The 24,484-nt window shown below is 37.9% G+C and overlaps 1 protein-coding gene across 1 annotated transcript; it reads left to right on the forward strand.

The window, feature by feature from the left end:
* Positions 1 to 1,622: 1,622 nt before the first annotated feature.
* On the forward strand, positions 1,623 to 19,321 carry lrig2 (leucine-rich repeats and immunoglobulin-like domains 2). The gene is made up of 18 exons (XM_065279706.2): positions 1,623 to 2,241; positions 5,003 to 5,077; positions 5,270 to 5,404; positions 5,584 to 5,724; positions 5,906 to 6,049; positions 6,385 to 6,528; positions 6,637 to 6,780; positions 7,310 to 7,390; positions 7,473 to 7,544; positions 9,181 to 9,249; positions 9,390 to 9,553; positions 9,757 to 10,068; positions 13,971 to 14,252; positions 14,345 to 14,788; positions 15,925 to 16,077; positions 16,663 to 16,803; positions 17,050 to 17,316; positions 17,905 to 19,321. The coding sequence occupies exons 1-18, from the start codon at positions 2,045 to 2,047 to the stop codon at positions 18,090 to 18,092; spliced, it is 3,153 nt and encodes a 1,050-aa protein (XP_065135778.2). The 5' UTR covers positions 1,623 to 2,044; the 3' UTR covers positions 18,093 to 19,321.
* Positions 19,322 to 24,484: the final 5,163 nt, after the last annotated feature.

Here is a 24,484-nt window from a genome sequence, read left to right on the forward strand (position 1 = left end):
ATTTATGACAACAATTTACAGTCTGACTCACAGTTGTGACATATACTGTACACCCATAAAAACAGCACTCAAATGTCACTGGGAGGAGATTTGGCAAATCAGATACTAAAACACACAATATAAATGGTAAACCCTTTTATTTAAACTCACTTCTTTATTTAAACTGACCCCTCTTTTCACTACTTCAACTTTTTGTTATATCTATTTTTGTCTGTCAATCCAGAGGCGTCAGTTTATGTTGAAAAGTGGTGGGGACAAAAGATAAGATGAAAAACATTACAGCAAGATGGGAAAAATATTAAATAATGCATCAAAAATTCTCAGTAATTTTAGTAAAAAATATCTAAAAATTCTTAAATTAAGATGATTTTTCTTGATGAGCAAAATGACCTAGGAAAGTAAGTCTAGTTTTTAGACCAAAAATAACAAATATAAGTGATTTTGTGCATAAAACAAGCAAAAAAATCTGCCAATGGTGTAAGCAAAAAAATCTTGAACATTTTTCTTAAACAGCCCCACCACCAAAAGAAAAAAATCAAGAAAAAATTGCTTACCCCATTGGCAGATTTTCTTGCTTGTTTTATACACAAAATCACTTAACTTTGATATTTTTGGTCTAAAAACTAGATTTTTGCTCATCAAAAAGCATCTTAATTTAAGAATTTTTAGATAGTATTTTTGTCTTGTTTTCAGTAAAAAAATAAGATTTTTTTTCTTGAAAATCTGACTTTCTTACTTGGTATTTTTGTCTTGTTTTCAGTAGAAATATCAAAAAATTCTTACATTAAGATGTATTTTCTTGATGAGCAAAATGATGTAAGACAATAAGTCTAGTTTTTAGACAAAAAATATACAATTTAAGTGAATTTTTGCTTAAAACAAGCAAAAATGTCTGCCAATGGGGTGAGAAAATTTTGCTTAAATTAAGTGTTTAAGAAAAAATCTCATTTTTAGATTTTTTTCTCACCCCATTGGCAGATATTTTTGCTTGTTTTAATCACAAATTCACTTAAATTGTATATTTTTTGTCTAAAAACTAGACTTATTTTCTTAGGTCATTTTGCTCATCAAGAAAAAGCATCTTGATTTAAGATTTTTTAGATATTTCTACTGAAAACAAGACAAAAATACTAAGTAAGAAAGTCATTTTTGCAGTGTAAGTCGCACATGTATTGATTGATTTTTCAGAACATTTTAACCAAATGCTTTCAAAAAGTGGTGGGGACAATAATCAGCCATTTCAAAAAGTGGTGGGGACATGTCCCCAGCGTCCCCAATGTAAATGACACCTGTGTGTCAATCTCTGAGACCAAAACAATTAATACATTGAATAATAAATGTGTAAGGCATAATATTGTTTATTTTGCCAAAAAATCTTGCAAATATTCTTCAAATTAAACCAAATATACATATTTAAAAAAAAACTAATATTTTTGGCAAATAAGAATAAGATAAATAAAATAGAGAAAATAAATAAATAAATAAATAAATATATGTATATGTGTATTGTTTATTAAACAAAAATATTTATACATTTACATTTATAATTTAACAGAGTAACATCAAATGTTGAAAAAGAAGTTTGAATGACAAGTTGACTGGCCAATCAGGTAAGGCTCCAAGCAGCACGAGTCAGAGCAGTGGGCGGGATTACGTGCAAACGGAGGAGATGCTTTTGTTTTCCTTGGGAAAAAGTCGAGGAACAATGTTTGGAAATGAGACTTTTCTGCCTTGTTTCACATCGACTTCAAACGCAAACTCAAGATATCATATAGCATATTGACTCGTGCGAAATAATTAAACGATATTTCGGCATCTCGACGCTTGTTTGACGCTCGTGTGGGAATTCTCCTCAGAGCTGCGGAGATCTCGAGGCGGAAGACGGGAATCGCGAGGGGACCAAGTGATGACTCCGAGTTGCTCCAGTTTGATTTTATGCAATGTTTTGCATCAATTCCGATTCACATCAAAGCAAAGACATATCCTAAAAGCTATATTATCCTTTCTGTATAATTAATGCCATAATTTGGAATAATCGTTCGCAATGAAGAAACTCAAAATGGCGGAGGGCTGGCCCATCCCCCAGGCCCTGCTCCTGTTAATAGTGAGTGTCGTGGGCCTGGACACTTGCCCAGCTCCTTGTGTTTGCTCCAGTGGTCCAGCTGCCTCTCAGATGTTGGACTGTAACAGAAAAAGATTGACCACTGCGCCATTGGATGCCCCAGCATGGATCACTCATGTGTAAGTAAACATAGACTGTTGAGGAAATGTTGTTTACAAATTATGATGGTCACTCTACTGCAGGGAACACGTGTGAAATAAGCTTACTTATGGCTAAGATGGTAAGGGTTGCACAGATTTAAGTATTTATTAGTATGTAATAATTACTATTACCATGTGGTACTGAATGCATGATGTCACCTGAATTCCTCGTCTCAACACACCTTGTAAACTTCTTGTACCTTGATCCCTGGCAAACCCTGGTAACTTTGGTAATAGCCACCCTCTTTTTGAAAAAACAATGCAAGCTTTCTACACTGGAGGAGTGGCCTATTCATAAATGTTTTAACAGTAACGTTTATTTTAGTAGAGTCATTTTGTGACAGCATCATCTATATTGACATAGGAGTGTCTCCATCCATTTGTTTAAATTGTTCTAGTTTGTTTAGTTTTGATTTGTTATGTTGGCTTGTCTATGGTTTTTAATCAGATCTGCATGTGCAAAACAGAAATACACTGTAGTAAATGTAAAGTAGTGAATGCAAATAATTAAGGCTGCCACTAACGACTATTTTTATATTAACTAAACAATCGACTAATTTATTGATTAATCGATTAATCTGAACAAATAATTTACCACCAAAATCAACAAACATTCACACGCTCCTTATTAGGGATCAACCAATATGGATTTTTTTTAGTGCCGATACCGATTTTTGTTTCATTAGCCTTAGCCGATGACCGATACAGGCTGACGCTTTTCTTGAGCCGATATTGCTTTTGCTCACTCAGTTTACATCATAAAAATGACACGATGATGGCAAATGTTACAAGTCTCAATTTAAAAAAGTAACATTTATTGAACTTAAAACCACTATATTTAACAAATAGTAAAAAACAGGTGAAGGTGCTATGGAACCATGAACTTCACTCTCCACAATGACGAGGAACTATCAGCAAAGGATATTGATTTCTAGCACTTTACTACTACAAATATATATAGAGATGAGAAATAAAAACCCACTTTGTGCAGCTATGATCAGCTGTTAGGCCGAGCTTAGGCCGTCGATGTTGTCATGGAAAGTTTGGTTGTTTTTAGTCACATGACCTGCAATCGCTTGCGGCTTCCAGCACTCTGTCTGTAAATGTAATAAAGCCGGAAAATATTGGCGAACCCAGCAGCCCAATATCGGCCTATCCCGATACACATAAAACTAGCAAAAATTGGCCAGATATATCGGCCGGCCGATATATCGGTCTATCACTACTCCTTTTGATCTTGTCATAAACTATAATGTAAATACAGACTGGTTACAACTGGTAAATGACAAGTGTTAAGTGTTACAGCACCATGATGCACATTTGGATGATACAAGTCTCAGTCTCCCATTGACATTGAGGTGGGTACGATGGGTGCACCGATATATCAGCTTATAATCGGTATTGGCAGCTAAAATCCTCCCCCCATTAATCGGAAATCAGACGATTTAACAGAATTGCTGTTTGTACTCTTTGCACTTTTAGCATTTTATGACAATAATTTGAAAGAAGGGGTAAAAAACCAGAAACTATCAAAATGTATCATAACTATCAGATTTTTTAAATATATATTTTTAAACCTTATGCAATTGATTTTTTCAACTATTAATACTTGGTTAAGTTGCTTATGTGTAGAAATGCATTGATATATCGGCCAATAATCATTATCGGTTGAGAAAAGCAGTTTTTCTGCTATTGACTGATAGTTTAGAAACACTGATAGTCATGGCCGACATATCCTGTCAATCATACGAAAACAGGAAAATGCAATGAATTTGAGCTCTGTGAACAGAAAATGTAAAGAAACGACAACGGGCAGTTGGATTATTTAAAAATAATGCACACCCAAGGTGGTAATGCGAAGCTGAGTGTCATTACACCTCGGGTGTGCATTATTTTCAAATAATTCAGCATCGGTATCTGCAGTCTATCGCTACCTGTGGAAAAATGTAATATCGGTGCAACTCCACTTATGTGCATTTGGATATATAATGGGCTGTATTATCATATATTGTTCTGTGGAGATGATATACATTGATAAAAGTAAATAATTTATTTATGCATTTGGCAGACTCTTTTATCCGAAGGGACTTACAAGGTATACCCAGACTGTAAAAAAAAGATGGGTGACGCCTGTTTGGTCTCTTCCATTGGTGAAAAGTGAAGCCGCGAGTGTCCCGATACGGCGCTGACATCTTGGGTTTTGAGTCTGTGCACTAGCGATTTCGGGACCAGTCATGCGCATTAGTGAGCAGGAAGTAAAGCCGCAAAATTAAGGCATCACAGCTGTCAATCATGATGCGAAACCACTGTTTTTATAGCATTAAATAACTAACTAAAAGCAAACTTATTTTAAAAACAAACACTTGTATTTACATCAGCGTGATAAAATCTACAGTAAATGACAGAAACCAGCTTCGGAAAAAAGATAAATGAAGTGTAATTAAATTGTTTGGTTGGTATCAAGTCCCATTGAATAACCTGGGGGAGGCGGTGTTTATGACCTATACTGGGACCAGTCACTGGGGGGCGATCGAGACGTTTTTGCTTCACTTTTCAGGGCTTGTGAGGCACGCTTGTGTATACCTTGTATATACTGGGTTTAAACCCACAATCTTTTGTGACGCTAATGTAATGCTCTACCACTGAGCTATAGAGAAACATTGAATGCTACAAGAAATATACTACCATCTTGTATTGTGCCGCTCTTTTATGTTTTTAAATTTCCCTTTTATAATTTTAGGTCTTTGAATCAAAATGAACTTACGGGGGTGCCTTTCCTTGGAGATGTGTCATCCAACATCACTGTGTTATCACTGTAAGTTGATCTTTTATGCTCAAAGCTGATTTTAGGAAAGATTTATTCAATAAAAAACCAGAACTGTAACAGTACACATGTTGTGCTATTGCCAATATTTCACTTTTCATTAGGAGCAAATAGTGTCGGTCAGTGATATGAAAGTGGACAGATACATCTATAACTAGTTTACCATCTGTTTGCAATTCACAGCGTTCATAACCGAATCTCAGAGGTTGTGGCTGAGCAGCTGTTGCCATATTCATCACTAGAAAGTCTGGACTTGAGCTCCAACTCCATATCCGAGCTCAAAGCTGGATCCTTTCCACCCATGCAGCTGAAATATCTGTAAGTTTTCCATTATTCTCACATTATTTCTATTTTAGTAAGACTTACTTGCATGCTTTGCAATAGACTTCCTATTTAAACAGTAAAGTAGATTAGGATATCTTACTTGAAAGGTATAGAAAGATTGTCAATGCTTGATTTATCATTTGATAGACTAATTGATTTTGTTTTCATTATAGGAACCTGAGCAAAAACAAGATAAGTTTCCTGGAGCCCGGCTGTTTCGGAAACATCAGCTCTGTGCTTGTGTTAAAGATCAACCAGAACCGAATCTCCATGCTACCCGACAAAGTCTTCACCCTCTCTCAGCTCCAAGTCTTGTGCGTATTCACGGCTAATGAATTGGATGTTATTGCATTGCTCAATTAGATGATATCTGACAGGATTACTGGCTGCTAAACGCACTGATATTATCTGGCAGGGCCTTCATTGTCTGCGATTGTTAGCGCTGCGGTTTCCATTTTCTCATGTGTCACGTTTGAAATATGTCACTTTATTCAGGGAGTTGAGGCGCAACAGGATCCGCGTCGTGGAAAGCCTCATCTTTAAAGAACTGAAGGCTCTTAAAACATTGAAGATGCAGCGTAATGGCATCACTAAGCTGATGGATGGAGCTCTGTTTGGCCTGGAAAACATGGAGGAGCTGTAAGTCAATGCAGTCCGGGTTTTTGTAGATCAATTTTTGCACCCACAGACTCTCATAATCCTTCATCATCACCAAATTTTGCATGATAGGAATTTTATTGGGACTTCTGGTTCTTTTTATAGCATTTTTCCTGAATAACATTAATCAACAATTAAAGTTTTATGGCTTAGTGGTTAGCACACATCAAAACTGCACTTGAGACTTACCCTTATTTCCCAATAAACACATGACCTCTGTATGTTTAGCTTTTCCTCATAATGTGAGACGGTTAAGTAAACCAAATGTTAGAGGTAAAGTTGTTATTGACTGCTTTTTCCTTTTGATGTATCTCCAGAGAGTTGGAGTATAATAATCTAACAGAACTGAATAAGGGGTGGTTGTATGGACTGCACATGCTCCGGATTTTACGGGTCAATCAGAACAATATCGGACTGATCCGGGCCGACGCCTGGGAGTTTTGCCACCGCTTGGAAGAACTGTAAGTGACTATCAACCTTCAACCTTAAATAGTTTTACATTTTTCTTTGAGAAAAGTATTTGAAATGTAACGCCAGGCTTGATCAGTTTGCGTGTCTTGCTTTTACAGGGATTTGTCCTTTAACCATCTGAGTCGTCTGGAGGATTGGGTGTTCAATGGTCTTAACCTGCTTCAGAGTCTCAACCTGGGTGACAACCAGATCACACATCTGGGAGTAGGAGTGTTCAGCAGCCTGGCAAATGTCCGCACACTGTAAGATTACCCACAATTCTCTCCTTTTTTCTATTCATACACATGGCACTGTAAATGTAAAAATAATGGCTCAGAAATTTTTAATCAATTGGTCTAGTTGCCACACTAACATTTTCACTGACCCACGCACGTTATGTAACAGCTATAATGCGGCAGATACATTGAATCCATTCTACATTCCAACCTACACCTTGCAAAGCACATGCAAATATGCCCACCTCTCCTAACCTCCGCCACGTCCCTTTGGCACAAGGATGTCGGCCTTTCGTAGCCGATGAAGCGTAAAGACAATCTCACAATACTCCCACATGTCATCCAGTTCACACAAAACCTCTTTTAATGCAAACTATGACTCTGAGCTACAGAACAGAGCCCTAGAAACCCAAGTCTGTTTCTATATGCAGACCCTCAGTCTCCAAAAGAAATTAGCTTTGACATTTTTGATGAATATTTTAAAACGCATTGTACTCTGCAGTTTGGGGGTTTATTAATATTCAGATGGTTCTCGTTTTGATGTTTTCTGTTCCAGAGACATCCGTAATAACGAGGTAGCTCTCGCCATCGAAGACTCCGTTGGCATGTTTGCGGGTTTGAAGAAGCTCAACTCGCTGTAAGTTCGCTGCTCGAATCGTCTGATCTGCTGTGAACAGTTGGGAAGATTGGCTTGACGCCTCCATGTGCTTGTTTTCCAGGGTTTTGCGGAATAATAAGATCAGGACCATCACTAAAAGAGCGTTTGAGGGCCTGATGGAGCTGGAAAATTTGTGAGTCTCGTTTTAGCCTTTCTCAAGAACGACTTGTCTATGTATATCATTTGTTAACGGGATAGTTTACACAAAAATGAAAATTCTGTTATCATTTACTCACCCTCAAGTTCTTACAGATCTTTATACGTTTCCACAAAGGAAGATATTTGTAAGCAAGCAGAAACGGGAGCACCGTTGACTTCCATAGTAGGAAAAACAAAAACTATGGAAGTCAGCGGTGCTCATAAATTCTTTGGTTACAAATATTGCCCAAAATATTTCATGGTTACCACGGGTCCTTGAAATCGTTGAAAGTTTGTGAATCTGGGGGAAAAAACTCAAGGCCCTTGGAAGTTTTCGAAAATATACATACATAGATACAGGTCATTAAAAGTGCTTGAATCTATTTTATGCAAGAGGTTTTCTGGAAAAAATCCATATTGTTTCCTGTGTAGTGTAGGATAATCTAAAATTCTAGACTTTTTAAGCACACGTGCAAAAGTTTTCACTTTCAATGCTTATATCTTCTGTATGCGAATGTTGATTCATACCAAAATGCTTTTTTTCATAGTTGTGTTTGACACACAAAACCTCTCGGGTTAAGGGCGATTTATAGTCGTGCGTAGGTTTGAGTTAAATCACTCCTCAACTTGGCTCATCTTTGTTTTCACCGTCTCAACCGGAAATACCTATGACGCAGTTTTTTTACCTGACGGGAGGGGTTCTGGTGGACCAATCACAGAGCTTGCGGTCCGCGTAGAGCCGACGCGCTGTTAGGAATTTTGTGAGGTGCGCGTCAGGCTACGCAGAGCTACGCACAGGCTACGGATAGCCTACGCCGTAGCTACGGCGTAGCACCTACGCACGACTATAAATCGCCCTTTACGTATGTAACTGTTGTTCCCTGAGAAGGGAACGAGGCGCTGTGTCCTTGCCATACTTCCTGCGTCCCTGTAACGTCGTCTTTGGCCATATTTCAGATAGCGATATACTTCCTGGCTCCCACGTCACCCTGTCTTTGTCGTTAAGCCTCACCATTGGTTGAATTTGATATACATATTCAGAGGCATCTACCCCTGGATGCGTCCCCAAAGTGTCACCGCAGTGATGCAGCGCGAGTTCCCTCGAAAGGGAACTGTAACAATGTATCTTAAAAGGTAACACGATGTAACCTTGCTCTCATTTGAAATGTGTCCCCACATTTAGTCCTTGAATTTGAGGGTATTGGACCTGGAAAGTCCTTAAAGGTCCTTGAATTTGAAGTTAACTAAGGTGTGGGAACCCTGACATTTTTGGGTGAACTATATCTTTAGAGATGGGACCTTCTAAAATCTTTTAGTTTTTTTTTCTAAGCAATAAAGTTAATTAGTAAATGTTTATGTCTCTGCAAGCTTTCAAGCCTTCTAAAGGACCAAAAAGTTATCCATATGACCTCTGTATAATATATATACATAAAGTCTTATATGAAAAACAAAGCAAAATTATTGTTCAGAAAATGTATAAATAACATAAATTGTGTAGACTATTTTTGGTTTACTCATAAAAACCTATTTATGCTGGTACATTGCACTCTTTATGCAATTACAGGTTTTTTGTTCTTATTTTCCGGTTATTCAGTTCAAAATGGTTTTAATTGGTTGTGTGTCATTTGCAGGGACCTGAGCAAGAATGGGATAATTTCCCTTCATCCGGATGCATTCTCTCATTTGAAACTCAAAACGATGTAAGTGATTGTACAATTTATCAGTCTTTATCTTTCCATACTGACGAAATGCTGAAGAAAAGTATATATCAAGATGGTAGAATAGTAAATTTATATCAACTGGATTGTCAATAATGCATGATAATGCTCGTTTTCGTCAGTGATCTGAACACCAGCAGTCTCCTGTGTGACTGTCAGCTGCAGTGGTTGGGTCAGTGGATGATTGACAGCCGCTTCCAGCAATCCTGCATTGCCGTGTGCGCCTATCCCGCCTCCCTGGCAGGTTCTAGTGTGTTTGTGGTTAAACCGGAGGAGTTTATTTGCAGTAAGTGGTCTTACACCATGTTCTGTGTTTTACTTTCAAGCACATCTAATTCTGAGGTTACCTCCAACAGTTGTGATTTTTGTTACCCTATTTTTTTAAAATGAAAAGTGCTCAAATGCCAGCAGCAGCTGCACAAATATGTAAATATTATGGTTCAAAAAGCTTTCTTGCATTTAAACATCTCTTCTGTTTTCCGTGCACAGATGACTTCCCAAAACCTCAGATCAGCGCTCACCCCAAAACCGTTGTAGCCTTAAGAGGGACCAACATCACATTGAATTGTTCTGCATTCAGCAGCAGCGACTCTCCAATGAGCACCGCTTGGCGTAAAGACGGAGAGGTGCTGTACGATGCACAGGTGCAGAACTATGCCCGCTACCAGGACCAGCGCCTGCTGTACACCACCTTACTACATCTGCTCAACGTCAACTTCACTGATGAAGGACAGTATCAGTGCGTCATCTCCAATCATTTTGGCTCCAACTACTCAACGCTGGCCAAGCTCACTGTCAATGGTTAGTGCTTCAAAAAATTCACTTTAGGGGATATAGATGAGGTGCTTTATAGGGCTGTGCAAAAAATCACCTGCAATTCTCATGCGTGATTCATCAGTAAAGCTGTGATTGGAAGTAAATCATCATCAGCTGCTTTCAGATGGAGCGGCATTTACTACACAGAGCTGTAGTTCAACGAGAAGCTAGGCAAAATCGCATAGATTATTGGAGTCGATTTTTCTCGATCATGAACGCGATTTTGCCTAGCTTCTCTGTGAACTATGGCTCTGTAAATGACGCTCCATCTGAAAGCAGCTGATGGCGATTTAATACTAATTTACTGATGAAACACGCATGAGAATCGCAGGCGATTTTTTTGCACAGCCCTATTGCTTTATTGAAACTAAAAGGAGTTTTGGTGATGTAAAGACATGAATTTGTTCTTTGGGTATTCCTTTTTTCCCCAAATGACATCACATCTGGGTGATTCTCACGAAAACTTGGTTTTAAAAATGTCAAGCATGAAAATGTAAAAATTGCTTAAATTTAGTTTTTTTCCCACCAGACATTAAAAACAAAGTCTGAAGTAAATGGGAACATTAATTTAAACACTTTTACTTATCATTTAACACTTTTTGTAACATAATTTAAAAATTAGTCCTAAAAAAATCTCATTACCGCAACAGTCAGAAAACATCAACACTGACATATTTTCAAAATGACATGACAAACCTGAAAGAACATAATTTGGAGATTCTGCACATGCATTTAAAATCAAAGTATTATGCTTCTATTAATTAAATTAACATTTAATAAGCATCTGTTGCGGTAATGATAATCAAAATGTCGCATTCTGACAAGACAATATTTCAAATTAACTGTAAAAAAATGATCTTACCTGGTAGCCATCTTGAAGTAACTGGTCCATGTGCTTGGTCACTCAAAATCAAACTGTATTAAAATTCTGTATGTGTGCTTAAACTGTTCTCAAAAAGTGTTGCGGAGGATGAGAACATCAGGCATGGACACATCATTTTCCTAATTTTTCTTCATTATTATTATACATGAATATTCAGTAAATATTTTTTCTGTCATCTAAAGTAGTCTAGCAAAACATCCATTTTTTTTTTTTTTCTAAATATTTTTGTGTTAATTTGAATAAATTACAACATAACGCATGTTCAAACACAGCCGGACACATTGCGGTAATGAGAATTTCAGCAGAAAATGAGATAAAATTGACAAATTATAAATTCTTATGTTGAAATCACACATTGTGCAAGGTAGAACACAGTATTGTGTTAATTCTGATGCTTTTTAATATTACTATATTACACATTTTATAGCTAAAATCATTAGTGCCGTGGTGTTTCAATGGTTTCGTGAGAATCACCCATCTATTCATTGTTAAATTTGCTTGGACAGTAGCATCATGGTTTTGTCTTTTAGAGGGGCAAAGTTTCTCCTCAGAAAATATAAAGCTAGTCACAAATTTAAAGCTTGTTTGCCGGTGTCTAGGGTTTGGTGTACTGTTTAAATTGTTACCGTTATGTAACCTGAAATTCGGTAATGGTACCCAATGGTACCTTTTTCCAGTACTTTACTCTCTATGTAAACAAAAGCATTAAGTTCAAAGAGAATAGTCCAAACATCAACATTTTGCTATTTATTTAGAATTATTATGAATTTGTATCATTAGTACCTACTAGGGATGCATAACTATTATTTGCGATATATTTATAGTAGGGCTGTCACTTTTGTGAAAAAATCATTTTCGATTTTTAATATATAAGTGTTCATTGAATCGATTGTAAAATCGATTTTCCATGTCTAAAAAAGACGTTTCCATTTTCAACGCCAAATAACAGACAAATGTAAAGAGAGCGCCTGAAACGCACAAGTCAGCAATACTTCTTATTAATTGTCATTAAGTTTCGTGCAGAATAAAAAACAGCAACAGTAGTGCAACATTCTCTAAAAAAATATGCAGAGTGGACTGCTGCCATAAATGAAAAACATTACTGCGGGCTTCAACCGGCTGCTTTTATGATTTAGGCAATTCAAAAATTATTTTAAATAATGATTCGATCCATTTCAAACAACTGTTCAAAAATGAAACTTTAAATAGACTTACTTGAAGTTGAGAACATGCTGTGTATTTTTTTATTAAACGTAACCGACACTTAGGCGGCACTAGGCAGGCATAATGAAATGCGCAAAAAGACTAGGGCCATTACAAATTATTGGTCAGGAAAACAAGTCGATCAACATTTTAGGGGTCAAGAGCAGAGCGCTTTTCATTCACTATATGTCCATCTGTTGAGAAGACGCACTCCGACCGCACTGATGTCCCAGGGAAACTCGGGTACTTCGTTGCCAGCTGCGTATTTTGTTCTGCCAATCTTCCATCACAAAAGCGGGTCGCTGTCAGCTCGCAAGGGTGGCTCCTTGTCATAACTCATCATCTCCTGTAAGGTCACAATTCGACGCTGTCTCGTGTTGCACAGGTTTATTGACGTTGTCCTCCATTTTCTTTGCAAAATACTAGATGCAGCGATTGAAAGCGTGAAACTATAGGTGCGTAAAATTGCTGGGTATTTTCTGTATAGCTTTCGCACACCTACTGCACTTTCGGAATTCTTTATTTTCTTTTTCTGCTTGTTTGTGAGTTTTGTTACATCTATATTTTTAACTGTTTAATTCTTTTAAAATTAATAGTGTACATATTTGGTTAAAATCGATTGCCTATTTTCGTTTTCGAAACTTTTTTTGGTTGGTCCGATCGATTGTGCAATCGATTTTCGAACGAAAAGTGACAGCCCTAATTTATAGCAGAATAAAACTTTTTGTTTACATCATATATATGTGTGTGAACTGTGTATAATAACTTTGTATAAATAAATGCACACACATGCATGTATTTATTTAAGAAATGTTTACATGTGAGTATATACAATATATTTGTATATTTATTTATAATTTATTTTATATATAAATATAAATGTTTGGTATATAAATATATATTTTTTCTTAAAATTATGCATGCATGTGTGCATATTTATATATACATAATTATTATACACAGTTCACACACATATATGATGTAAAAACAACTTTTATTCTGCTGTAGATTAATCACGATTTATCGTTATGCATTCCAAGTACCAACGTATTTCAGTCGGTGCTCTCAAAATTACTGGGTTCGGTACCCAACCCTACTGGTATCTGATTGTCAGATTGTCAAATCTTCATTACATTAAGATGAATTAGCAAGTGTCCACAGGCCGTTTAAATTGGTGTCGCACTGTGATCTCCAGTGCTTTAAAAAGCTTTTTGGCTTCTGGTGTTATTCTGCCCTTTTTCCCCTTAATTCTCAAGCATATTTCATATTCAATTTCTGTTGAACAAAGACTCAGAAGCCCTCTGGGATGCCGACCTTGGCAATGTAATTACTTTGCTTACATCAGTTTATAAAACGGATGTAAAAGTGTTTTTTCACGCTAATAGTATTACGGAAACGTGATTGAGAAACTAAATGAGGTTTTAAAATGCCATTAATGGAGCTGACACTGTTTAAGGTTTTTATTTGCCGGTGGGCTGTTATTTTACTAGCTTTTCATTCAAAAGATATACCGTGGCAGTATCGTGATTCTTGTTATAGTGATATATGTTGATGGTGTATGATTACCATATTCATGTACTGTGGTACGCCAAAGTACTTCAAAGAGTAGAAACAAACTTCAAAGATTTTAAACTCTCCAAGGTACTTCAGCTGTTGAAATCATGGTAAAGCCATGTTTTATTGTTTTTGTACCATGGTATCATGTCCACAGATGCACAATTACTTAGAAAAGGAAAATATGTGAATGTTATTACATTAAAACATTCCCAACATTTACATTTTTATGTACTCGCTTTCCCAGAGCTCCCCAACTTCTTAAAGACCCCCATGGACCTGACCATCCGCACTGGTACGGTTGCTAGGTTGGAGTGCGCTGCAGAGGGACACCCGACACCCCAGATCGCCTGGCAGAAAGACGGGGGTATCAATTTCCCCGCTGCTCGTGAAAGAAGGATGCATGTCATGCCAGACGATGACACGTTTTTCATCGCCAACGTGAAGTCTGAGGATATGGGCGTGTACAGTTGTACAGCTAAAAACGAAGCCGGCAGCCTGTCAGCGAATGCCACTCTTACAGTGTTGGGTAAATGCTCTATAAAATAATCACAAACAGACACAGATTTAGGATAGGTGTTTTTTAATGATATATAATAATTTTTTCTTTTCTGTTCACAGAAACACCATCCTTTCAGCGCCCTCTAGAGGATCGTACCGTCGCCCGAGGTGAGACAGCCGTCCTCCAGTGTATAGCTCGTGGCAGCCCCACCCCACGTCTCAACTGGACCAAAGACGACGCCCCATTGGTGTTGACGGAACGCCACTTCTTCGCCGCTGCCAATCAGCTTCTCATCATTGTAGATGCCGGACCGGCCGATGCGGGGAAATACACGTGCATCATGTCCAACACGCTCGGCACAGAGCGTGGCCACATCTACCTCGGCATCTCACCTTCGGCCAACTGTGACCCGGTGACAAGTGTGTACGGGCAGGATGGCTGGACCACAGTCGGCATTGTTGTGATGGTGGTTGTCTGCTGCGTGGTCGGCACCTCCCTCGTGTGGGTCATAGTCATCTATCACATGAGACGCAAGAGTGAGGATTACAGCATAACTAATACAGGTCAGTGGACGATTATGCACATGTCATATATATATATATATATATATATATATATATATATATAGAAAAAAACGTTCCTATTGATATATAAACTATGTTATTACCTTAACTAAGAAGAGTTGATACATCCCTCTATCATCTTAGTGCGTGCACGTAAGCGCTGGGGTGCGCTGCGACACTTCGATAGCATTTAGCTTAGCCCCATTCATTCGAGCAAGTTTGGTGGTACAAAATAAAACGTAGCGTATTTAAAAGGGTAACTATAATGTATGGCGGAAAAGCACTTTTGGGGGTACTTCGACTCGGCGCAGTAACACTCTCCCTCTCCCATTATGAGAGGGAGAAGGGGAGCGGATTTTTCAGGCGAGTTGAAGTACTCCCAAAAGTGCTGTTCCGCCATACAATATAGTTACCATTTTAAATCCGCTTAGAAAAGCGCTACGTTTTATTTTGTACCACCAAACTTGCTCGTATAACTACTCATCTTAAATAGGAAAAACGTTGATGTGTTTGGTCACTTCTAACTTTATCTCTGTTTGATACCATTGAATGAATGGGGCTAAGCTAAATGCTATCGAAGTGTCGCAGCGCGCCCCAGCGCTTACGTGCACGCACTAAGATGATAGAGGGATGTATCAACTCTTCTTAGTTAAGGTAATAACATAGCTTAATATTGAAAATGAGTGGACTATTCCTTTAAGTCATTGTCGCTTGGGGTTGGGGTTAGATTCAGGGTTTTGCGTTAGGATGTAATTTTATGCATTGGTTTCTACATGTTTTTCTTCACCCTTTTAAAACTTTTCTCGCCTGGAGTTGGGGTTACAGTTGAGGTTTGGGTTAGGATGTTGCAGAAAGTGATTCTAACCCCAACCAACAATGGTAAAAAAATAGGAAAAAAACATATATATAATATGTAAACGTAAAAAAAAAAGGTAAAAATAGGGGTAACAGTTTGGCCCGCATCATATTTTCAATTAAAAAAATCTGGCCCTCGAAGAAGAGTATTTGAAGACCCCTGCATTAAAGCATTTGAAGCAAAAGCACATATCCTTGAAGTAGTACAAGTACAAGTTTGCACTAGTAGAAGAAAAGTTGGCACTACTAAATGCAGAAATGTCCCTGTGGGTGTGTTACAGATGAGTTGACCCTGCCAGCAGACATCCCAAGTTACCTCTCATCTCAGGGTACGCTGTCTGAACCTCAGGAGGGATACAGCAACTCCGAAAATGGAAGTCACCAGCAGCTCATGCCCACTCACGTCAACGGATACGCCCACAAAGGCACTGATGGTAAGATTGTCCTGTTCAGACCTGCTGTGCTAGAGATTTATACGCTATAGAAAGCCTATATGCAAATATAAAGTATGTAAAGTCTTTGTGTTGTTGCTACATGTCTCAGGTTTGGGGCTCGATTTACTGTTTATGGACCAAGATCAATTGGCACACTGCAAAAAATGACTTTCTTACCTAGTATTTTTGTCTTGTTTTCAGGACAAATATATAAAAATTCTTAAATCAAGATGTCTTTTCTTAATGAGCAACATGACCTGAGAAAATAAGTATAGTTTTTAGACAAAAAATATTTAAGTGCATTTGTGCTTAAAAGAAGCAAACAAATCTGCCAATGGGGTAAGAAAAAATATCTCGAAATAAGTAAACCTTTTTCTTAAACCTAATAAAAAAATTCAAGAAATTTTTTCTTACCACATTGGCAGATTTTTTTTTTTGCTTGTTTGAAGCACAAATTTGCTTAAATTTTATATTTTTGGTCTAAAAACTAGACTTTTTTTCTTGATTTAAGAATTTTTACATAGTTGTACTGAAATAGAGTCATTTTTTGCAGTGCAGAAGTATAATTTGATGTGTTTTTTATAGGCGTGTGTTACGGAGATGCTAGGGGTGAGATGGATCCAGAAGCCAGTGGAATGCTGGGTAGTCGCGTCGGTTCGTTCTTTGCTGGCCGTAGCAGCTTTCACAGAAGTGAACCCAGAGAGGGGCAGGCGAATGTACCCAATGGTCTGTACCAGCTGTAGGCTGCATGCATTAATGTGTAATGAGGTTAAATTTGGGCACAGTTCTTACATCTGAGACCTAAATAGTCAGTTGTATTCATGTTGCATAAAAAATTCAGAGCCTGACAGTCATTGTCTTGAATTTATTGTTGAAACCAGCTGAGTTTCTCTAATAAATAATCTCCTTTAAGTTGACTAGTTCAATTTGACCCATCCCTTATTTTTGGCACACTGTTTTGTTTATTTTTAGGAGGAACAGGCCCTTTGGTCATCTGCTCGGACTGTTATGACAATGCCAACATCTACTCTCGCACCCGCGAGTACTGCCCGTATGCTTACCTGGCTGAGGATGATCCACTGGTGGCCCAGATCTCTCAAGATGGACACCTGAATGGCCTTCAGGACCAGCTCACGGAGCGTGCAGATGGGCCAGTGGAGGGTTTGATAAATCAGAACTCATCAGGGTTCCTCATCAACCCTGAACCAAGACTGCAGGCTTCACAACACTACAGCGCTGGTGAGACTGAACACACGGACATTTAAGAGACATCAACTCAATCTAATATTTCATGTTACAATAGGCTTTATGCCCAGCTGCACTACTTCCTGAACTTCAGCCAGCTCCTTGTTTCCTGTCTGCCATTATTGGACAAACTGATTAATCCAGGTGTGCCTGACCTCAGTAGTCACAACAAAAATAATCAGACACACCTGGATTAATCAGTTGGCCAATAATGGCAGACAGGAAACAAGGAGCTGGCTGAAGTTCAGGAAGTAGTGCAGCTGGGCATAAAGCCTATTGGTTGGTTTTAAAATCTAGCTTCTTAGTCGATACAAGCAGATTTCTATAATAAAAATAATACTGCTGTGTATTATACATCATTGTGCAAAATTAAAGACAGTATAGCATGGATTATTTTTAAACGAGGCATTCCCGGAATGGGCACAACATAAGCAAATAATCCTGAAGAGCGATTCTGTATATCTTTACCAAAAACGGACGATACAATTATGCATGCATGAATAAAAATGTTATAGCTTATTATATACGCTATTGTTGTTTATTTACCCATTTCTCACATTCTCCCTTTTCCTGATGCTATAGATGTGCCAGGCAGGTCATTTTGGGATGGTGAAGAAACCTACCCCTCCATCCTCGCCCAAGGGTCAGTGACTGTACACAATCCCCCGACATCTATTCCTACCGGGGACGATCGAGAGGAGAGGAGGGAGGCATTGGAAGAAGGCTCATATAGGACTAAGCCACAGGAAAGCACCTCTGCGCCCACATAAACCCATCAAGTCGCGCCTTCACCCTCTCAAACTCATCACCTCGTCCCACAGTCGACTTCCAGTGTCCCTCACCCCACTACCTCCACTGAGAAGCCTCATTTTCTGCCAAATGAAATGCCTCTCTCCTCAATGTTTACACTGCGCCCTCCCTCCATTGGTACGTGCGTGTATTGAGGAAAACGGGAAACGGAATTCCTGCTGTACAACTAACTGATCTGGTTTGAGCATGAGACTCTGAACGTAACGTTTCCAAGAGCTTGGCTAGCTCTACAGTAAGTTGTACAAATTGGCTGTGGTACCTTTACCCCGCCTACTTCAAAGCATTGAGCCTTTTGCATATGCCAAAGCTTGTCCCAGACACCTGGTAATGCTATGGAAAAGGAGTCGTACGATATCGACTGTGAAAATATTGACCCTTTAAAGGCGGACAACTTTCCACAAGGACAAAACAGGGCAGTGATGTCCTGTGAGTGACGTCGGAGGGTCAATGATCTATTTTGCATTTCTCATTTGATCCATCACACGGTACTGACTGATAATCATTATTGTGAGTTATTGTACGCCAGCCTTACTGTTATTTGTCGTTACTAATGCATTTTATTTTGTGCTTTTCACAAACTCAAAAGTATTCCAGATTATTCCTTATGTGTGTTATTTTTTTTTGAAGGCACTATAATAGATCGTCAGAAAAACAAGCTATATTGCACATTTGACAATCTGCCCAACACAGCCTGTAATACACTATGTTGTTTTAATTCTCTTCCATGTTAAGCCTCTTGTTGTTTTGCAGACAGATTTATAAGGGTTATCATTGTTATCGTCTAACCCTACCTGTGATTTCTTACATACTTGCACACAACAGTGTTTAGGCATCCAAACATGGCGCTCTCATCGCGATCGGTTTTTTGGTGCTGCTATTCACACTTGCAGTGTGACTGTATGCTGATAAATATATGTATTACTATATATACATATATTCATTTGAGATCAGGCTACGTTTTTCCCGTCCAACATATGCTGCATCAACTAATCACCCCTCAACCCATTTTGAATTCTAAGTATTTTTTAAAAATTTGTATTAGTTGTAAAGCTCAGAATTTTTTTATCATACTCTCCATTGTGATGGAGTTAGGCGCGTTCATGCCCAGTATTATTATTTTATATTGTTTTGGCCTTAAAGGGATAGTTCAGCCAAAAATGATATTAAACCCATGATTTACTCACCCCCAAGGTGTCCGAGTTGCATATGTCCATCGTTTTTCAGGCAAACACATTTTCGGATATTTTAGAAAATGTTTTAGATCTTTCAGTTGATTAAATGTAATGTTACGGGGTCCACCCATAGTCCACGACCTTCAAGTCCAAAAAAAGTGCGCCCATCCTTCACAAATTAAATCCAAACGGCTCCAGGATGATAAACAAAGGTCTTCTGAGGGTAATCCGTGCGGTGTTGTTGTAGAAATATCCATATTTAAAACTTTATTAACGAAAATAAATACCTTCCGGTAGCGCTGCCATCTTAGTCGCGTCTGCATTCAGGATGAGAGCTTACGCAGCCTATGGAGGCTACTCTGCTGCTGCTCTGTGCCCCCGCCCTCTGAATTTGTCATACGTCACTTAGAAAAGTGCGTACACTACGCTAATACTCTCTCCTGAATACAGAGGAGGCACTACCGGAAGATATTTATTTTCGTTAATAAAGTTTTAAATATGGATATTTCTACAACAACACCGCGCGGATTACCCTCAGAAGACCTTTGTTTATCATCGTGGAGCCGTTTGGATTTAATTTGTGAAGGATGGACGCACTTTTTTTGGACTTGAAGGTCGTGGACCCCGTAACATTACATTTAATCAACTGAAAGATCTAAAACATTTTCTAAAATATCCGAAAATGTGTTTGTCTGAAAAACGATGGACATATGCAACTTGGACAGCTTGGGGGTGAGAAAAATCATGGGTTTAGTATCGCTTTTGGCCGAACTATCCCTTTAAGCCCGGGATATACTGCACGACTTTTGTGACATGGAGGGTTTAACTCTTTCCCTGCCATTGACGAATTATCTCGTCGATTAAGAAAAAAACGCTTTCCTGCCGATGACCAGCATTTCCGGCTCTCCGCAATACTGCTATTAACCACCAGGTGGTTAATTTTTCCGCAGCTTACAAAACCCGGAAGTATTGCCCTGTGGCAAACAACTGGACGTCCATGTATGTTTTGAGGATCGCTCTGAATCTGATTTCTATCAAAAGTCCTTCAGGAAAATTTATTATCTCTGCTTTTTGCTCAAAATTTGGTGTTTTTGAAGAAACGTACCCATGTTTGAGAGGTGATAAAAAGAGAACTAATGAAGGTAGGATGAAATATTATTTTTGTTTGAAAGCAGAGGGTTGGTTTTTTCATTTGATATATTGTATGTTTAGATATTTTAAGAAGAACCAATTTCGGGTGCGTCAAATATCGGTACGCAGGTCCTAGCAGCAAACACATTGCGCATTGATCATTCTGAATTTTGTAGACCAGAAAAATCACCTTCTTTGAACCTCTCAATGTACGACATATGACCACCGATAAAGAGCCACGATCACAGAAACCCGGACGATTGATTCACGATGGAAATCTTTCGTCTGGAACCGCCAAAATTTGTGCAGTGTATCCCGGGCTTTAGAAGCAAAGGTGAATTCTGACCTTCTTGTCCGTTAACATTTATTTGAAGTGGGCTGTGTCCACCAAAAGTCATTTGGTTTACCTTACCCAAGGAGTCAATGCCATTAGACAAGCGTTTTGTACGAAGGCACCTTTTTAAGTAAAATGATTTCAGACCTATTTTTATCGGCACCCTAATGTCACATTTAATGATGTAGAACAAATTTGAATGAAGATAATTGAGCAAGAGATCCAAGGGAATATTTAATGACCACAGTGCTAATATCTTGCTTGAAATTGGGGAAATACATTTGTAAGTTAATTTACCGCTTTGCGCCACTCCAATGGACTCGAACCACGCGCACAGAATTGTGGGATATCACAGGATGCTTTGATGCTTTCCTACCTTGGATACCATCTGAGAATAAGAAGGGTTTTGGGTTGTGAACACTTATTGCTCCAAATCATCACTCCATGATTCAAGCGTTTTTGTTTGAAACTTCAAATTATCCTTTATCCTCGTAAGGATTTTTGCACTTTTTGAGCCCACAGAACAAGATCGACAGATAACTGTTGTCTGACTTCTCATCGTTTTTTTTTTAAATGAAAATATTTCTTTTCTAGTCACTCTCCAGCTGTGATAAAGACCCACAGATTTGCATATTCATTCGCCTCGCAGTTAGTTCTACAATTAGATTAATCAAAGACCTTAATGCCAAATGATAAAGCTGACCCCATGCTGTCAATTTCAGCGTTTGATATCAAAGAAGTGCTCGTGTGTGTGTCATCACTGGCATCCTGCATCATATATCGTATCTGAATTCGTAAAATTACTGTTAATGATTGTTTTGCCCATTACAGTGATCTTTCTCTCGGGAGATACAGGCGAAATGATTTAATTTACCCTGAATAATATGTGGCTTTGTTTGAAATGTTTATCACCTTACCAAGTGTTGTTTCATATTGAATCACAATTCTGTTGAGTTTAGACCAAAGAGAAACCCGTGTGCATCAACGTTCCTTCTTTCAACCACACGTTCAAAACAGAAACCAAAGTTTAGCGTCAATGCTTTAATATTTAAGTGCTGCTTTTTTAATATTTTTTGTCAAGTGTATTTTTTGTATGCTGTACCTGTACATTCTGTAAAGCATGTATAAAATATATTATGTTTCCGAAAATGCCAACATTTAGCTGACATTTAAACAATAAAATGAAAATTTAGATGCATTTGATGTGCACTATGTTATTCAAATAAATGCAGTAGTAGGTGCTATATGTGAACCCCAAAACTTTGGGTTAATGGTTTATTTATGCTGCAGATATGAATAATACTTTTGCTATTTTATGCTAATACCGCAATCTGGTTTATGGTTTTAACATAAAGGACGATAAATATTTTTTTTTTAATAGATTTACGTTGGAGAGGCCACTTTTTATATGTGTAAGATGCATCCCTTTGCACCCCCCCAAAGAAAATGTAAGACATAAAACAATTTCAAACTTTAAATTAAAACCAAACATGAAATGATAAAATGCATTGACGTTGTTTAGTAGCCTTTCTGTTGTTTAATTACACAGATAAATTAATTAATTTTATAAAATGTCACAAAACTGGGCACCATCTCGTGCACCCTAGTTTGAGAACCTTAGCAGCTGCATGGCAATAACCTGGCAACCACCAACATTTTTGTAATGTATACACATTCACATTATTTCACGAAAATGATAATATATATAATATAAATAGCTGTGTAATTCATTAATTTATTCCAATAGTATAGTATTGTAAGTGCATTATTAGTTATGCAACAGCAATGGTCTCCAATTTGGTTGCCCACCAAAGCACATTCTATTAATAGCCTCAGTTTTGATATTTATTTATTACATATTTTTATATCAGCTTGCTATGTTAACATTTTAAACATAGTAAAAGTAAAATAAAATTAACAAGTAAATACAAAAGTAGCCCTCCAGATCCATTGTGGTACCTCTTGCTCCCAAAAAAGTTGGAGAGACCCCTGTGCCACAGTTTTTTTTTTTTTTGAGATCTAACCTTAAGCATTGGCCCTTCATTACAGTATCAATAAATTAGTGAGATGCAGAACTTTAATGGAAGTTTTATCCGAGTTAAAAGAGCAGAGACACTGGAATTGCACTAAACATTTCAACTGACTACTTTCATTCCTTTCCTCCTGGAGAAATGCTGAGAGAGAAATTACAGTTGCCAGATCAAAGCATGTGTACCTCCACCCGCTGCTAACCCTCTTTAGTGAGCTTTATCAATAATTCATTCAAACACTAGACTCGCTGTGGATTATTAAACTCATCAAATGGGAATGCGCTCTGCTGCTCTCTGCACACATCACCCTACGCCGCTCCAAAAAAAAAAAAATTGCCCATTTAGACCATAACCAAGTCTGAACTCCTGGTTTATTAGTTTTAAGAGTAGTTTCCAAGCACATAGAGGAGACGAATAGTTGTCACAGTTTTGAGACAAAAGTCTGAAATTGGGTATAAATATGTGCACATTACTCCCTGCCTAGTGCACAGGAGTGACATTTGGCTCCATTACAAAGTTATGTCCTTGGTGACGATGATGATGATGGATGAACCCATGGCCTTGCTGTTATGCTACCAGATATAAGCATGCCTAAATAAAATTGACAGAAATGCATATTTCTCTTGATTTGGTATGTATAAACTAGCCTTAAGGTCTCTTCTACGGTTTGTGCAATAAACTCTCAGGTCTCTGTTGTTACGCAACAAAAGTACTGAATGATTCTCAGCTTATAAAAACTTAATAACCGAGGCATATCAAGTATCAGCAGGTCCATACTGAGATCAGATATGTATTCAATTCACGTCTACGTATATTGTGTTTGAATGGGTTGTTTTGTATGGATCTGCTTAACACGTTGAAATTAGTTTCATGTCTGGTCTTGTGTCACAGCATAATGAACATGTCTAGTTTGTTCTGTATTTATTATGCTTGATCTCAATGCTCTGGGGAAAGTGTTTTGGAAGTGGAATTAAATTGGATTCATTACAAGCTCGAAAAGGTGCAGATTTGAATTGTCGTGACTTGCCTTTAATTAATAATGAGTCTGTGTCAGGTTTGTCTTTTACAAGCTTAAATGAAACCATGTGACGACAGCACAGAGCTTTGTGCAGTTGCGTCTATGAACCAGTAGATGGCAGCTTAAAGCATTGCATGAGATTGCTATAAAGATAATTGGCCCTGTAATTTGATTACGTGAAGAGATATTCTTTGATTGCTTGTAATATCTTCATCTAGACATAAATTACAGATTAAATTACAAAATTTAATATAATAAGAGTGAAACTGAGCAAGCATTGACATTTTATTTAGTCTATTTTGGTAGTGATATGTTACAGGCGATGTTCTGGGTAGTTTGATCAAACCTAATCTAGCCTAATTTTTTATTAAATCCATCTAATTATTTTTATAAAATGCAGATGTTTGTATTTCTTAATAGTGATTTATATTTATTCTAAATAATATAGGTTGTTTTATGGTTGCCTAGCAACGTATAGCAATTGAAAATTCAGTCGTCACAAGTGTACGTCTATCAACTATTTAATACGTTTTTTTTTAACAACGTTTAGTTTTTTTTCACCAAAGAAGTTAATAGTTTGGTCGATATAAAGCAGACCATGTCACGGGCCGCGCCGCCGGCTGCTTCGCGTGTGCGCGCCTTGTACATACACACACACTCTCGCTTC

Source organism: Paramisgurnus dabryanus, chromosome 7, assembly GCF_030506205.2.
Source record: "Paramisgurnus dabryanus chromosome 7, PD_genome_1.1, whole genome shotgun sequence".
NCBI classification, from domain to species: domain Eukaryota; kingdom Metazoa; phylum Chordata; class Actinopteri; order Cypriniformes; family Cobitidae; genus Paramisgurnus; species Paramisgurnus dabryanus.

Bases quoted from the DNA above. Each gene is read 5' to 3' on its own strand.
- lrig2 (XM_065279706.2), top strand. From the start codon at position 2,045: ATGAAGAAACTCAAAATGGCGGAGGGCTGGCCCATCCCCCAGGCCCTG. The intron at 2,242-5,002 runs GTAAGTAAACAT...TTATAATTTTAG, and splicing joins CCAGCATGGATCACTCATGT to GTCTTTGAATCAAAATGAAC. The intron at 16,804-17,049 runs GTCTGTACCAGC...GTTTATTTTTAG, and splicing joins GCAGGCGAATGTACCCAATG to GAGGAACAGGCCCTTTGGTC.